This window comes from Strix uralensis, chromosome 4 (genome assembly GCF_047716275.1).
Source record: "Strix uralensis isolate ZFMK-TIS-50842 chromosome 4, bStrUra1, whole genome shotgun sequence".
Taxonomy (NCBI): domain Eukaryota; kingdom Metazoa; phylum Chordata; class Aves; order Strigiformes; family Strigidae; genus Strix; species Strix uralensis.
Window position 1 is genome coordinate 82,829,512 of NC_133975.1, and position 18,191 is coordinate 82,847,702.

At 40.4% G+C, this 18,191-nt stretch overlaps 1 protein-coding gene across 9 annotated transcripts in view; it reads right to left on the minus strand.

Moving 5' to 3' along the window:
- The window catches only part of DCLK2 (doublecortin like kinase 2), a 99,200-nt gene extending 81,272 nt beyond the window's left edge, over positions 1 to 17,928 (minus strand). For 3 of the 9 annotated variants that reach the window (XR_012628820.1, XM_074867487.1, XM_074867486.1), the window contains exons 1-2: positions 17,000 to 17,928; positions 4,658 to 4,992 (exon numbers count right to left, since the gene is read on the minus strand). Coding sequence is in view for 7 of the 9 variants with exons in the window: in XM_074867487.1 (XP_074723588.1) it covers positions 4,658 to 4,992; positions 17,000 to 17,420 (756 nt within the window). In the remaining 2 variants the exon portion in view is untranslated. Of the gene's footprint in view, positions 1 to 4,657; positions 4,993 to 7,572; positions 7,768 to 14,591; positions 14,772 to 16,999 lie in introns of those variants that run through there. The other 6 variants (XM_074867484.1, XM_074867483.1, XM_074867488.1 and 3 more) reach the window with 5 other exon arrangements.
- Positions 17,929 to 18,191: the final 263 nt, after the last annotated feature.

Here is an 18,191-nt window from a genome sequence, read left to right on the forward strand (position 1 = left end):
ATGCCTATGGTAGGTTAGAACCTGAGACATAAAATAAAGACTTCTTTTGGTTTCAGTAACCTTCAACTACACATAATGCCTGCTAACATGGAAGCAAGTTTCTATTACAGTTGTTTCTCAGCTTGCAATGAGATATCAGACAAAAAAACAAATTACACCTAACTCCTAGTGCCTGGTTCCTTAAAAAAAAAAGCGCACTCTGATGAATAAGATACTGTTGAAAACCAAGTAGTCTTTCAACTGTCATCAAGTAAGACAGAATTGAACTAAAGGTAAATATTTGCTAAAACTCAGTTAACTGCAATAAAATGATGCTTGTGGTCCCTTCCAACCTGGTATTCTACGATTCTATAAAAATTATTTTTTAAAAAAAAAATCTCATCCAAGTACGACTTTGGACACAAAACTGGAAAACTGAGAAAAACAAAATCCATACATTCCAAAACTTGTTTCAGTACTAAAGAGTCAGCTCTCACTGAGATTAAGATTCTAGTAAAAATACTATTAACGGAGATTTACAGACCTGAATGACAAAAGCATATGTGCCAAAAAAACCTGAAACAAGAATATGGGGAATACCAGTTGAACAAGATCTTTCCTGCTCTTCCCTTGTTTTGGTTTCTGCCCTATGTCTATAATGGGTATGTTAACAGCTCCAGCTGGTCTCCTTAGTATTTCCACTACAAAGCAAATACAAAATTCAGTTTACAGAACCTGTCATCTCTACTAAGAATTTTCAAGTCTGTCTCTGGAAAATGAAAAATTGCTGAGGAGAGCATGATGAGTCTGATGAATACTTTCAAATGAAATACCTGCTTTTTTCAGTTACCCATTTACTTTTAATGAGCACCTCATGAAAAACTTTGTTAACAGAAAATTAGGGAGCTTTTGGTTTCAGAGATAGACACCAACACACCTGCAGGCCCATCAGAATACACCTTTAAAATAAGGCTTATTTGGGGTATGTTCTCACTAATCTGGGAATGGAGTACAGAAAAGGTGGCTCATCCAGCTTTTCATTCCTGTTACAGATATTAATCCATGAAACTGCAACACAATGCAAGCTTAAAAAGTTACTATGTTCCTGGAGTGAAGATCTGATTTTCTTTTGTGTGTCAAATAATACATGCCTCAGAGTTCTGTATGGCTTTTTGTCAGCTTCACACAGAAAATTCCATACACCCACCCCATACATTATATTTTTTTAAACAATTAGTGCAGGTAATTTACCATTAGCTTGCTATCCTACACTTAACAATGACTGAAGCTTGAGGCTTGTTTAGCAAGATAGAAACCCTCCATGCTCTTCCAAGATAACCAAGGAGTTAACTTCCCAACTGGAGAAGTTTCAGTCTGACTGTCCTTGCTTCACAGTAGGATAGTGACAGATTCCAGGGAAAATGCAGCCAAGTAAGGAAAACACTTTGGTCAAGCAAATACATTAGGCAAGCCTCAATGTCAGAAGCACAAAGACTGGAATAGCAGAAGCCTGCACTGCAAAGTTAAAGCTTAGTTACTTTTACAGGAATATTTCTCCTCACATAGAAACCATCACAAAAGTCTTGGGAGGTAAAAAAAGTTGGTTGCTCAACAGCTTAAAACTGAAAAGTCAGCCTTGCATCAATGTAGTTAAATTCTGTACTTGAGGCTACAAAGCACTAATATGCTAAGTTACAGCATCCATATTGAAACTGAAAATAAAAGGAAGCCTTTTAAATGTTATAAGATCTTGCAATTAAAAGCTAGACAACTGTCTGTCTTCATACACAATAATCCAGGAAAATATCCAACGTGGATGTTATTCTCTGTGCTACTATCACCATCAAGATGTTGCTACAGCCAAGATTCATGAAGTCAGAAGAGTAAATAAAAACTATTTTGAGGACATCCTTTCTGTTGTACTCCTCAAAATGAAAAAGATTTCTTCATAGATCACCGGTTTCATGATCATTTCTTACTATACATGTTAAATTGTTCTACTGGAAAACAAAATTGCCCCATAAATTAACAGAACAGCACATTCTCTAATAAAAGGATACAAATTCTATACATGCATGTTTTAAACACCTGAATTTCAGCATCAATTCCATATTAAACAGAAAATACAACCTAAACCTATTCACTCACCAAAAAATGCTAAAAATATGTATTTCCTCAGAGATAAAAATATGAAGGAGCAGGGGAAAGGAAAAACAAAACCCTGAGAACACAAGAGCTACATTTATAGGAACGTAGCCACTTACAAAATGCCTTTTTTTTTTATATGGTTGCCTTTCAAGCTGTGCCAACACTACAACAAACATAAAAGATCTGCCTCCTTAGCAGATTTAGAAGAATAAGCAATTACTACATTAGAGAAAATAGGCTCAGAAATTTCCATCAATTGGTAATTGGCAGCAGAGCAACTCTTTATTTGCCAAACCCCACAAAGCCCTTGGGCACCAACCCCTACATATCCCAGCAATGAACAAAGAAAAGAAAAAAAAAAAACAAAACCAACGCTATTGACTCACCCTGGGGTCAGCCCTTCACTTTGGGGAAGAAGAAACAAACAGAAACACCCCCCAGAAGTCTCTATCTTCCTAGATAAGCAGAAGGAGGCTTTTATTATCAGGGTGTTTAAAGCTATAGGTCTTCTATCTGGGGCACTATATCCCATGACCACTTAAATCACGATTATACTATGGTTGTGCAAGGAAAGGCTCCTTCCCAAAGTCTCTGGAAAAGCCTCTCTTCCAAGTGGAAGGGAGGTCTCCACATTCGAGCACTACTACTGCTCAAACAGTTTATACAGAGAGGCAGTTGTAAGGAGCAGCTATTTGCAGGCTGTTAGCAGTGAGAACTAGGGATTTCTCAATCCTGCTTGAGGGCACCTACATCTGAAATCCAAGTTTAATTATTGCCTTTACCATAGAAGGGGCAGGAGGAGGTACTACAGCAATTAGAAATCTTACACTTATTGTGTAGCATTGCTAATGACTGGTCATCCTGGCTGTGGACTGAAGACAGCCATCATCCACCATGGGTGACAGTAATGTGTAAGCAATATATGTGAGACTGAATGTTAATTAATTTTATTGATCCCTGATGCACTACTGCATCTTCCACATCCGGCAGACTAGAGAGTTTCTACTGTATTAACAATGCAACAGAAGAGGTGAATCCAAACTGAGAATCCTAATCTTTGCAGTTTCCTTTCCTGACTCTATCTACTTGCTTGAGAAGGTTAAAATCATCATCTCTAAGACAACAACAGAAGACTTCGTGGGTAGAAGAGACTAATTACTGTATAATAAATATCCTCAAAACTATTTTATTATGAATTAAATTACACATGACCAAACCACATTTCAGATGTTCCTAGAAAGGATTCTCTCTTAAGAAATCATGTTAACAAATCTCATTAAAAAATCAAACCTATTAGAAGAACTAAAGAGCACATTATAGTGCCACCAAATACTGAAAATCAAGAGTCTTAATGATGCTTTGCCTCGCTATATTTAATACCAAAGAACAGAAGTTCTTTTCAAGTACTTAATTGTAAAAAGCGTGTCCACAGCACACAGAGAGACAAACCTCATAGAGACAACCTGAGTAAGTGCACTTGTTCTGCAATACATTTGCTAGCAACTTTCAACACAGAAAGGTGCTTTTTAAGTAGTCCGTAGGATTACAATCATTATAAAAAGCTTGACAATAAAAATTCCCACATCTGTTTGAACACAGCTGAAACTTTTACAAGTAGTTCATATATAGGTATGCAGGTGTGCAAAAATACCTGTTGAATAAGCTAGGATCCTAATATTTAGTCAACAATAGTCCAGCTACCTGATACTGAATGTGATCTACTTTGCAGCATGTGTTGCTCTGTATTACTAAAGTCACAACGCTGCCAAAGTTCCACATCAGTGTCAAATAAAAAGTATCAAGTATCAGAGTCCTGTTCCATGAAGGGCTGAGTCATTAACCTGACTGATCAACAGCAAATGTATCCTGACACTTTAACCTGGTTGCAGCAGAACATTCTGTGGGCCACTCCTTTGTATTTTGGAGTGAAAATAAAGACCTACCACATCATCGATCCTGGCAGCATGTTTTTGCAGTGGTAAAACTAAAAGCAAGTTGCAAAGATACAACCACCCAGCCAGAATTACTCATTTCAGATAAAATTCTTGACCTTAGATCATGTCAGTTACTACCTCCAGCAATACATTTCAGTCCTTTTGCTACTTAAATAGCAATCTGTGGAAGTGAAATGGAAGGAGGCAGCAATATTTTTCTTATACCACTCAGCACTATGTAGTAGTATGAAAACATGACTCTGCTTCTCAAAACACATATGTATTTTAACAAGTTTGCTTTCAAATAAACCATATTACTTAATCAACAGGCACTTTTTTTAGCAATGCAACAGTATATGAAAAAGATTTTTTTTTACTGAGAACATAAAGCAGTCAACTCCTTTTGAATTATACACAATTCTATTTTTTTGTAGATGACACTATTTTAATATAAATATTAAAAGCTGCCATATATTAAACTGTCCTTATTCAGAAGCAGGTTAAAGCATATACAGTAACAAGAATTCAAGTTACGAAAACAAAGAAGCTTGATTAACTCATAATTCTGAGATGGTCACAGCAATTTATTCTCCTACCTGCTTTCCATCCAGTGTACAAAGTCTCTTGACTACCCCCGAATCTAACTTAATGGCTTCTGTGATGTCAGTCAAGACCTGTTCGAAGGAGTGAGCAGTCTTCTTATTCAGCAGAATTCTCACAGCTTTCCGTGGTTTTACTCCACTCCTAATAACAGTCACTAGTTTGGGTTTAATGAAATCTTTACTCTCCTTCACTTCACTCTTTGTGGCTGTCAAAGATGTCAAGGATCGAGTGGATCCAGTCCTTATGTTCACACACCAGTTTGGATTGACATTCTTGGTGTAATCAACTTTGCGATATGGTTCATTGGAGGCACATACATAACTTTCACCTGAAAAGAAGATGACATTTTCATAATTTAAGGGGTTTTGCAGCTATTTTTTTGTCAATTTAAAAAAATGACAAATTTTTCAAAGGACTGATTTTCCTGTATTTTGACTGCAGGCTATTTAAAATGGAGAACTGTAAATTATCAGAGCTTTCCATCCAAACGATACTCTCATAGAGGGGTTTCAACGGGTTTCAAAAGACCTCTAGTTAAGAAATAAAATTAAAAAACCAAAATAGTAAAGGGTAATCAGGGGGTTGAAGATATTTCCCATTTCTTTTGGATCATAAGTTCTGACTGCAGAGTCATTTTGCAAGTGCTTAAATTTCTTGAGCTCACAAGACATGACATTAAGAGCATTCTCCTACAGCACGTATCCACATCCTTCCCTATATATTCCTCAAATATATACTTCAAGATGTGTACACACATGCCTATGTTTAATAATGAATTATTTCATAAAGAGCAAGTTTTAACAGAATAAAATTCAAGCATCTCAAGATCCTTGCTCTGGAGGACACATTAATTTACCAGAAGTTATTGCCTTTCTACGAAGGATACACTGTTGAAATATATTCACTTCAGCATTTTTTAGACCAACAAACGCCTGTTGAGGCCACAAACGAGACTTTGAGACTAGAAGAATATGGAAGGCCATCTACACTTTCCCATTTTAATTTCTTTCCTAATTCAAATCCTGCTCTGCTGATACCTTCTGAAGTCATGCAATGGAGGTCAGAGGACAAAAAATGTTATCATAGGCTAGTAATACACAACTTTACATCAAATCATTTAAAGTGGTACCAGCCATGACGCAGACCTAACTTGTTACTTTTCTCCATTTGTTGACACCAAACAAGGCTGGAGACTAATTGGCTTTTTTTTTATTTTTAGAAGAGGACAGTTTTCTCTTCAAACTGCTGTTTGTTGTTTATCACAACTCTTTTAACATCTGACAGCGATAGTCAAGATGCAGACCATGACAAAAGACATCTTTAGCTCTAGGTTATTTTGGTAACCCATATCCTTGGAGTCTCATAAAATGACATCCAAAGACTTTCTCAAAGAGGTAAAGTATTGCCAGAGGATGAAAGGGAAGCATTCAAAACTGACAGAACACACCATTCCTCCAGGCAGAAGAGCTACCTATATCTTAAAAACCTTGTACCCGAGGTCACTGGTGGAACAAACCAAACTCACCTTCTATATGCACAGCAAGCAGAGTAAAGAGTACCCATACATCTACTGGACAGTACTGTAAAAGTTACAAAATGTACACCTATGTTTAGATACACACTGGAAAACTTTTAAACAACACTTTCTAAACTCTAGTTTGGAGAGCTGATTTAGCTTAGAAGTTGTATATCTTATTCTAAAACCAAGATAGCAAACTACTTTCAAACCCCTCAAGAATTACTGTGACTCGAAAGACTTTTTCGTGTTTCTTTTCCTATACCAACTGCCCTGCTTTCTGATTTATCTTGTATTTAGACCTTCTTGAAAGTCTACTTGCTGTATTTGGAAGAAAACAGATTATAAATAATAATGATTTTGTTTGGGAAAGTTTGGCAGCCAGTTCTGCCTCCACAAACATCACTGGGACTGTACTCCACTGAGGTACAAAAACAACTTGGTGTGAGGTTTCATGGATGCCACTGCCTTGCCTGTATTCTTCCTCCTCATTGACTCAGCAGTGCACAAAACAGAAACCAATACAGGCAAAACCAGACTCCTCCTCTTTTCCCAAAAAATAAGCAACAAAAAATGAGCTGTTTTCAGCCCATAAACTCCTTGAATGCAATTTCCACACAACTGCATGCACACTAGCACTAATCTACAGGTAGGGAAAAAACAAAACAAAACACACCACTTAGGAAGAACTGTGGTGGCCTAGAAGCTTGTTGCCCCAGAACTACATACTAAGTTGCAACAAGTCTCCAGGCAATCTGACTTAACCAGACCTGCTTTGAGCAAGATGTTGGATGAGATGACCTCAGAAGGTCCCTTCCAAACTGAATTATCCCATGACTCTAAACAGGTGGACCATCCCCTTTCAACAGCTGTTTTCAGAGATCTTTTGCTCATCTAAGCTGTTACTGTGAAATAGCATGATACTCAAGTTTTGTTACAGCAGCTCAGCTGCAACCGAAAGAAAAGGCTTCCCCCTCTACATCCTCTTAATACCAGATTCAAAGGCCTATGCTTATTTTCTGAACAATTTCTAATAAGCCATGAAGCTGTCTATCTCTAAGCATAGTGCTGCCAAATAAGAAGCCTCTCAAAGAAGCTGGTAGTTCTAATTCACACCAATAGACTTAGTAGCACTGTAACTGCTGATCATTTTGTTATTCTCCCCCCTACAACTAGTTTACTCAGTGACCTAGAACCCTGACATGGTTTAACCCCAGCCAGCAACTAAGCACAGCTGCTTGCTCACTCCACTCCCCCCCCCCCACCCCGGTGGGATGGGAGAGAGAATCAGAAGATTAGAAGTGAGAAAACTTGTGGATTGAGATAAAACCAGTTTAATAGGTAAAGCAAAAGCTGCACACGCAAGCAAAGCAAAATAAGGAATTAATTCACCACTTCTCATGAGCAGGCAGGGGTTCAGCCACCTCCAGGACAGCAGGGCTCCACCACGTGTAACAGTGACTTGGGAAGACAAACACCATCACTTTGAATGTCACCCCCTTCCTTCTTCTTCTTCCCTCAGCTTTTATTGCTGAGCACGATGCCATATGGTCTGGGATATCCCTTGGGTCAGTTGGGCTCAGCTGTCCCAGCTCTGTCCCCTCCCAACTTCTTGGGCACACCCAGCCTACCCGCTGGTGGGGCGGGCTGAGAAGCAGCAAAGGCCTTGACACTATGTAAGCACTGCTCAGCAGTAACTAAAACATCCCTGTACTATCAACATTGTTTCCAGCACAAATTCAAAACATAGCCCCATACTAGCTACTATGAAGAAAGTTACACAACCCTTGGCACAAACCCTTAGAACAATTTTTTCCACGATTACATGCTAAACTTTTTATGGATGCACCTAGCAAGTGACTTTGCTTTCTATGTATGCATGTTAGTTAAGAATGCTAATTATTATTTCCTCCTACAAAAAAGGAACAGAAGGTAATTTAGTCATTATTCTGAGAGCATTACATTAGGCGTTCAACTTTGGAAAGTCCCTGAGCACTTGCTTTGAAGTTTATTGAACTGTATAAGACTTTGGTAATATTTAATCATCCCCAGATAATAATTCATATATAAATAAACCTGACAGCATCCTATGCATAAGACACTTCCTAAACACACTGAGTGCCCCCAGCATCTCAAGGATTTTACATAAGCTTCAGTACATGAAGTCACCCGTCACTTCAGAGTAACCTCTTCAGTACAACCTGTTCAGCTGTGTGCAAAAGAGCTAAATAAATTCCAGCAATCAGCACTACAGGTATCTCAAAACTCATCATCATTGAGCATGTTCAGAATTAGCCTTTCAAACTCAAAAAGAAAGCACTTCCTAGACCACTAAAAAACCCAGTAAATGCACACAAGACAATTCAAAGTTAAATCTTCAGGGCTGAAGCTTAAATTAACAGTTAAAAAAATAAAACAAACCACAAAACAAAAATCCCTCAAAATTAACGCTACTCAGAAACAGGCTCTCCAACTTGAAATAAATTAATTGCTTTATGTAAAGAAGTACAGATAGAGGACAAAAGGTCCCTTTGCTAGAGGATTTACCATAGAAGAGTCTCAACATGGTACGCTAGCTTTGTCTTTTACAGACGTGATCATAACAGAATATCTTATTTATACTGTCATGGAATGTGATCTACTGTCTGTCAGAGCTGTACTACAACACCCTTTAGGACAGCAGAAATGGTCCTGTTATAAAATTTTCAGTCAGTATTAAATCAGAGGATCTTTATTTCTTTAAAAGAGCAGTGTAAAACTCTTCACCTTCTACTAGTTTCTTTGCTTGACACATGAATAAAATAATTTCTTGATTATCTGAACAGGTTGCAATACCTGTTTACTACAGATTTCTTATTATTATTTCTTTTCCTTTAAGCAGAAGCCTTAGTTTTCTTCTTCTGATGAAAAAAAATATACAAGGTGCTTTCAACTTAAAACAAAGTAATACCTTAGAAAACTTGTTTCAACTGCCTTAAGTTGAAGCACAAACTATTTTAGCTTTAACAACAACAACAAAAAAAAAGTATCTGGCAAAACTGACTGCAAAATTTCCTATAATTGGCAGCTACAGGAATGATTAATTACTTGAGAACTGTAGTATATTACAGATTGTTTAGTAAGTGTTTTAAATTCCATGCCTGCTTTCTTACACCAGTCATAAACTAAACTTAGTTACTAACACAGGTTCTACATGGAAAACAGATTTTACTACTACACCTGCAAGGCAGGCACGTATGGGAGGATTAGAGTAAGGACTGTAAGTGAGAAAACACATGCAATGGGTGACTTAGTTCATGACTTAAAAGATAAAGGGTGAAGTTTTTACTCTATTGAAATTACTACTTGAACTTGTAATGATTTCACCACAGCCAGGAATTCACCCACAGTTTCTAAGTTCTATTGAGAACCTTGCAAAATACCAAAAAACCACTCGAAACAGAATATAATTAGGAAACCAACAGCTGCTTTCTGCATAAAGAATGATTTTTTTTTAGGAATGAGTTAAACATTGATTTGTGTGGTTTAACAGGGGTATACAATTGATTATTCAACAGAAGATATTTAAGGGTATTTAAAGAAGAAAAAAAATGGCAGGAGTAAGTTAAATCACACCTATAAAGTTCACTACAGGAAACTTTCCTACAGAACGGTGTATTCAGAAAGCATGCCTAAGAAAACACTACCCCTTGATGAGCAGGCATTAATTTTTGAACACTTTACTACTGTTTAAATTGTTATTTCAGCCCTCCACCAAAGCAGAAAATGCATTTTTATATGTCTGTTTGGAAGAAACATCAAGTCACTTGTAAGAGTATTCTCTCTCTTTTACATTATATTTTGTAGGTAAAAACCTGAAAGTGCAATGTTATATATACTATTTGCTGACAGCTTTAACGTATGACCTGATTTTAAATCTGCTTGTGATTAATTAATGTATAAATACACATTTCTGAATCTCCACACTCTCCCAGAAAACCAGTATTTGTAAAATGTAACATACAGCACTTCATTTTTGGTGGGTTTAAAGCAGACAAATTGATTTCAAACATTGTTAACAAAGTAACAGATAACTTCACAGTAAAAGTCACATACATAAATAAAGTTTGGCTGTTTCACTAACTGCCTTGGATGAGATTTTTCATGTTATCTAACCTAAATACATATCATCTCAATTACTAAGAAAATCTTTTCTGAGACTTCAGTAGCATTTTGAACAGGCTGTAGCTTTTTTTTTTTTGTCATTTGTACACCTACCAACTCCAGAAAGTTGACACAATTCCACAAATAGGCATAAACAATACTCCAGATATTTACACTGCTGACTTTGATATGGTCAATTTTCTGGTTTGAAGGCCCACTTTCCATTTACAGTCTTGAGAGATTTTAAAGCTAATGCATACTAGCTTTAACTGGCACACAGTCACAACAGCTACGTTACTGGAAATAAATATGATGTTCTTAGCTTACAATACTAGCATTAACATGAATCAGCTCCCTAGTTTGAAGACAAAATTGTGTAGTTAATCACTAATATTACATTGAGATTTGCAAGTAAAGAAGTAAACTGTAGACTAATGAAGTAGAAAAAAAAAATGCAAGAATTACAGACATAGGTTACTCTGAACCCAGGCAAACTATTCTACAGCAGAAAGCTTAACCAGGCTGCAGAGCAGTTTTGGCATAAGTATGAAACCTCCTTCTAAATTGGCATTATAATTTCAACAGAGCATATGTGCCATCCATCCGATGCTTCATGACAGTACCCAGAGCAATCTAAAAGCATCAATTCTTCCGCAAAGAAATCCTGCTACCACCAAAATTCCTCGAACGAGGTGTATGCTCACTTAAAAGGAATAACATCTGTTGATATTTTGGGTCACAATATAATCAACAAATGGAGTAAGTTTACTTCTGATTCTCTAGGTCTTATTAGAAAAACAACTAGAAGACATGAAACATTGCCTGTTAATAAGGAAACATTACCTGCCTCTAAATAATTTACCTGTATTGAATTAATAACCAGATGCACTACCCATGAAGCAAGACCTCTGTGTACACAGTTTAAGTACACTGTAGAGGGACTCCAGAGAGCTAAGTCTAAACAACACTCACCACTCCTTCACAACAGTAAAACACAGATGATGAACACAGAGAATGGATAAAAGAGAAAACAAGACTACATTGGTCAATCTGACTGATAAATAGCCACAGACCATCAGTTGCCCAAATACTGTTTTGCTTCCTTAAAAACTAACCTACAAAGGTTTTCTTTTGCCATCTGTTTCTTCAACGCTGTTATTCACAGGAAATGTGCCTAGCTCACCTTTCAAGATATAAACGCAGGGCTAAAACGAGTAGGGTGTACATGAACTCTCCAAAATTCAGCCATTCAGCTTTAGGTACTGATAGGAAAAGAACTTTTGCATCACTCTGCAACTACGTGCAGTTTTGAAGAAACACAGCTGCCTGACAACTTGGGGTTCTTCACAGCACAAGTTTTGTGAACTGAAGCCCACTGCTAGGCATTCAACAAATAGCCTGGAAACACTCAGACTTTTTGTCCTTAAAACCAGAGACTCCTAATTCATTTTCCTTAGCATTAGGTTAAAAACCAACTGTGGATATGCCATGCAGCAGGTAATGTAAGGAAGAAATTAAAGTGTACAACATTTGAAACAAAAGTCTCTGAGCAAGTTTTTCTGGCTTGTTTTTTGCAAGGTGTTAACAAGCACTATCTACTATCTCCTGAGAGTCACATAAAGCATCACATTTTTAAATGACACACTGCATAACAGAGAATGATATAGCTGACACAGGTAAACACATCCCTACAGGAAGAAAACCCTTAGTCTCCATATCTTTTTAAGCGTGTGTTCCCCTGTGAAGCACACCGAACAGGGCAGGTTTCTAGGGTCATTTCATCTATCATCCCACATTCCTTAGCTGCTTTTGGTGGAACTCATTAGTTTCAAGGATGCCAAAAGCTGCTTATTCAGTATAGCACAGTAGCTATTAGGGCTACTAACCTTCTAACTTCAGGAATCACAGGAAAGAACCCTTTTTGTGTTCTGTAACACCAAGCCAAGCAGATTTCCAGAACAGTATTATTTACAGCATACGTGAAAGGACTGATCTAAAAATAAAACAACCCCTTTTGTGAAGGATTAGGTTATTTAGATTTCTCCTTCCTTCCTTTCTCTCATAGAACTTCCTCATCAGTTTCTTACAATTCCTTTGCTTTCACGTCACCTCCAATAACCTTGTAAAAGTCATGATCTTTCCTCACCTACAGCACTTAAGTTCCCCATGCACTTTTTAAAACCTGGGATGATGACCAGGATTTTAGCAGATGACTAATTGCTTCTGGTTTTCTTTTGACTTTATTTAGCCAGGAGGTTCAGATGACAGCTTCTTACAATCTTTCACAGAATCCAGAACAGTTGAGGTTGGAAAGCACCTCTGGAGGTCATCTGCTCAGGCAGGGTAAAAGCTTTCAGAAGACAGTTAAGGCCACCTGGTATCAAACCCACTTAATACCATGTGCCTCCTCCACAGTAAGTAAATTATTCTCTTCAGATACATTACACGTCTCCCATCCCTGAAACTAGGAGATGCACATTGGTGGAACTATTTTATTTTGCATGGATGGAAAGTTAACTAACAACCTCATCTGTATTTCACATCCACACCCCATTCCTCCAGGACTGTGTAACTACAGCAATTTGAACATATATTTGGAAGCATATGCTTTTAATGCCTTTTAATCCTTCTTTTATCCTTCCTTTTTACCCTTCTTTGTTAAACCTGCTACATTTGCCTCTTTTTAAAGCATTACAGTTTTGGCTTTAGCACAGGAAGGTAATCATACCTTCTGGAAGAAGCAAAAATACAAACTGCTTACTTGGTGTTACCATCTGCTTGCTCTGACAAGAGAAAAGAGATTCTTGACCTAATATAACAGTGTGCATCAACTAGAATCACAGATACTTAAGCAGGATTAAAATGTAATATGCAGTAACAATAACAATGATCTAAGACAGCAAATACTTGGATTGTTCTATACCTCTTCTCAAAAACATTTTTTTAGTCTGTACTAGTTTGGCAGAGCCTACTTCTTTAAAGCAGATACTGTGCTGTGCTACATGTCCTGGCTGCACATAAGGACTGCCCTGCTCAGAACCTTCCCACCTCCTGCCCAAAGACTTCCCTACAGGTGCCTGTTGATTGTCTGCAGAGCTGTGCAGACAAAACTACTGACAATTTTTAAAGGACTGTTAACCAAGCATTGTAGTTGAAAGAACAAAGACCCTTAGCAATGCTTCCTACCTAGGGAACTAGAAAAATTCCTTATCACATGACAAATCAACATAAGTTTTCTTGCCAGGCAGAGTCTAGGCTTGGTTTCCTCTCCCAAAATCCAACAATATCTCCCAACTTTGCAGCAGACCTTAACAATCAGGATTCTCCATGTGTTTCACAACCAAGACAATGAAAGCACAGGATAGTGAGACAGAGCATGGCCGGTATCAATGTAAAGCACAAACCTCAGCACTAAAGAACTGCACAGTTCTTACTATTACCATTGTGTCGTGCTTTAGGAAGCTTACATTTTTAAAGAAAACTGAAGGATTTAGACAATTAGTTAACTTTGCTAGAGAATAAAAATGAAACTATTATTCCATTATTGCTGTTGAAGGGAAAATATATAATTACACATGGAATCTCCTATTCTAAAGTAAAAAGTAGTGTAAAGTCCAATAGTAAAGTTGAAAGAAATAAAACAATAAGAAAGTCATAATATTCCCAACCCCCATCCCCTCTCTGGATCTGTCTGCTCAAACAAGATCAGGAGCAGACAATGAAATTCTTCACTCCTCCCATTATAAGAAAGCAATGAAAACTGTCAAACTCATGAGCCATAATGTTTCCTAACCCACAGGGACTGAGAATATAAATTATATTTGCCTAAGGCTGGTCCAGCAGAGCATGCTTTTTTTGACTGTCACATTCAGTTAAGAAAAGCAATATGCTTAAAATGGAGCCTGTCAATTTTTGACTAATAAATGTGATCTGGTCAAATTTTAACTGACTCGACCTGTAACAGAAATATTTGAAATCTACAGCATGTCTGTGCATTAGCTATTTCCTCTTAAAATGATAAACAGTAAGACAGATTGCCAAATACACCCCCAAAAGCATTCATCAGTAACTCAATTCAGCTAGTTTGGACTATTATGATACAGAATTTGATACCCCAGACAGATATTGACCTGATAAATGACAAATAGGCCTTAAAGAGCTTGCCTGCACTGGGGCACATCAACATCCAAGGGCTACACACGCAGGCTTGAGTTGAGGGAGGTTTAGTGCAGATCTTGCTAGCTTGGCAAGGGGGGCTGAGCACTCACCTTCTGCTTGCTTCCTAGAACTGCCACTACTGAACCTGAACTGCTGCAATTCCATGTACCAGCCCAACAACACTGATGAGGTGCAAACAGACTAGTTAATTAGGTATTGCATCAAGTAGCCATGTTCAGTCTGGTGTTCAGCCCGCAGTTGGCATGCACAACAGCACTTTATTTTCCTTTCTGAAAATGAAAAAGCAATACAATAAAAATGCCATTCAAAACTACTTCTGGTGCTACCGCAGTTCAAGCTTTAGGATATCACCAACGTTCAAGTATTTATTCTAGAGCAGAAATTCAAGCTTGCTCTGCTGGAACTACAAGAAATAAAGAAAATAAAAACAAATCAGATCCTCTTCCTGCGTCTCAAGAACAAAACAGATGGCAAAGAGCTCAGATAATTTCAAGGAATTATGGATTCACTACTTGTTTGCTTTCTTCCTGCCCTGTATATGCTTTCCCTTCTCTGTATAGTGATCAGACTTACACTGGTAAAGTTTTTGGCATGCTAATTGGAGAACATACTAATCCAATTATGATGCTACAGGATTTTCTTAAGGTTCCTAAGAGTTGTACTGGTCATGGATAGATGACTAACTAATTCAGACTCTTTTTTTTCCCCCTTTTATTTTATGAGAAAGCATGGAAGTAGCATGTCAATTGTGACATTTGTTTTGCTTTATTCCTCCAGTGAAGAGCAACGAGAAACATCACTCTTTCAATGAGTATCTGAAGAGACTGCAAGTAAGTTCTTGCCTTCAGTTATTAGAGTTGTGAGAGTATATACCACATTTATACTGTTGTCCAGAAAGTAATTTTGTCTTTGTTTTAAACCATAAAAGCTTAAGATCATTCCTTCTGCAACATTTCAAAAATCACCCCAAGTTATCATTCGTTTATCCAATTTTTCTTCATCCCCTTTCCCTAACATCCCCACTCCAGCATGTCTTTTTGCTATCTCTAAATTAATCACCAAATCATGGAAAAGATTTTGGTTGATTTCACATATATTTTATTACCACAGTCTCATCATTTCACTCTACAAACATTTCACATTTCCTCTGCTTTGACTGTGGAACAGCCTTACAGTAGATCACATGGTAGGGAAAGCTCTCAGGCACTATGTTACTATTATAAAGGGCACTTTCATACATATCTTTTTTGAGTAAGACCCCCTTGATGCAGCAAATGCTGTAGCCTCTCCCTTCTTCTCACATGTTCTGGACTGGCTGGTCCCTAACTCCCAGTGCCTTTACTGGTGGATTATATAAAGGTCTTCAGGCTCCCTTTCTCATCAGATTCTCCAGGTGTGATTCAGCATTGCTTTGAAAAGAGAAGTTTCCAAATCAAAGCTTAAAGTATACACAGCTGAGGGCCTAAAAAGGAAGCAGCATTAGAAAGCCTACAAATCCTACTTCTTTATTAATGCAGATCAGCTACATATAGAGTCACTGGGTGGAAGACTGCAGTGGTTGATGTATTAAGTACTGGAGGAGAAGCATCAAGTGCAAATTGATTATGAACCTCACAGTGTGTACAACATAACCAATACATCTGAAAGGCTGATTCATGTAATGCTGAGTTTAAGCTGTATTTTAGGACATCATGAGAGAGGGAATTCTGCTCCTTGTTCCAGTAATTATAATTCCCTACAAACAATAGGCATATGTTCCATTCAGAAGGAAGTACTTCTGGCCACGTTTTGAGACACAGTTAAGCACAGCTCTGCTCAGATTTGCGTGGTCTACATAAACTTAGCAGCCAAGTCCCATTATCAAAAGCTACTCAGGGACAATTCTAAAAAGAATTTGATTCTATAAAATGATTTTGGAAGTCAGACAAGGTAGGCAATTCCCTCTATGAATACAGACTCTGATCACATTTGAAAACAGGACTTTACACCAGTTTCAGTAAGTGATAGGGTATAAATATTCCTTTTGATGGCACAGAGGCTTTCTCTCTGAAGGCTTAAGCCACTGTGAGGCATCAACGACAGTTGAGTAACTGTTAGAGAACTAAATTACAGCGTTACCCTCTCTTACAAATGGTGATGACAGAAAGGCAGCCAAGAACATTACTATGGTTCTTGTCGATGAAACGAGTACCTGCTGCTTACCTACCCTGAGAGTCACCCCCACAGGAGCAGATACGGCGACGGGAGAAGCGGACGGTCCACACTGGGACAAGGAGGCCGACGCACCTCACAGCACCGGGCCACCCCGGCCCGCTCGCCCTCAGGGGCTCCACAGCTGCCGATTTTCAGGAAGGCAACTTCTCTCAGTTTTGACCACGGTAGCAAGAGGAAAGCCCACCCCAGGGAGAGCCTGCAACCCACTGCCAGCCCCCACGCCACCTCTCGCCAGCCCTCGCCGTGCCAGGGCAGGGCACTGGGCCCACCGGAGCGCCCTCACCTTCCACCAGCTCGTCCAGGCTGGTGAGCTTCTTGCTGCCATCGATGGTGTAGATGGTGCGGACGCCCTGGGGCAGGTTCACGTTGTCCGACAGGGACCGGGTGAGCTCTACGAGGAGGGCGTCGAAGGAGCGGAAGCGGTCGCTGGAGATGGCGTACACCAAGCCCTTGAAATACCTGTCCCCGTTGCGGTAGAAGCGGGCTTTCCGGGCTTTCTTCTCCGAGCTGAGGGCCTGCAGAGTCCGCGTCCGGTAGAGGCTACAGTGGGCGCTGTGAGCCGGGCTGGGGATCAGCCCGTTGCCCCGCGGTCCCGCACCGCCACCGGAGCCGGGGCCGGTACCGCCGCGGCGCGGCCCGGCGCGCTGCTGCCTCTTGTCCCGCTCCTCGAAGTGCTCCAGCTCGATGCTCCGGCTGCTCGCCATGGGGAGCTGCCTGCCCGCCCTGCTAAGCCTGTGCCCCCGCCTCCACCCCGCGCTTGCAAAGGCGCCTAATTCAGCATCGCGCCCGGCCTCCCTCCGCCGGGAGAGCCGTCACCCGCGACCTTGCCCCGCAACCGCGGCTCCGGCTGCCGCTCGCTCCGCCGTTACCCGCTGCTCCGCCCGCAGCCGCGCACAAAAGCATCCCTCATGCTGCCGGGGAGGGTGCGGGAGGCGGGAGGCTCGGGGCAGCTCCGCGGCCGCGCCCCCGCGCCGTGCCCATGCGGGTTCGCACAATGCGGCGGACGCCGGAGAGCCGATGCCGACAGCTCCCGTCCGGCTCCAGTTCTCGGTCCCGGGGCGGGGAGGGAGGGGGGGCACCGAGACCCCTGCGGGGGAGCGGCGCAACCTCCCGGGGGTCCTCAGCGAGCCTCAGAAGGAAAACAACCGCAGCGGGTCCGGCGGGAGGGGAGGGAGGGCGGGAGCGGCGGCCCGGCCGCCGGCGGCGAAGCGGGAGGCGGGCGGGGCTGGAGCCGGGCCCCGGAGCCGGGGCGGGCGGGAACGAGGAGGGGCGGGGGCGGCGCCATGTCGGGTCGAGGAGGGAGCTGTGTGGGTGAGGCGGGCAGCTCTTCGGCCGGGTCAGGTGTCGGAGCGAGAAGGGAAAAGGGGTTCTTGTGGGAACGGTGCGGCGATAAAGAGGTTCTTCTGGGAACGGGGAACGGTGCGGGAAAAGCTCTGCCCCTCTCGCGGCGGCTCTGACAGGGCCGGCCCGCCGAG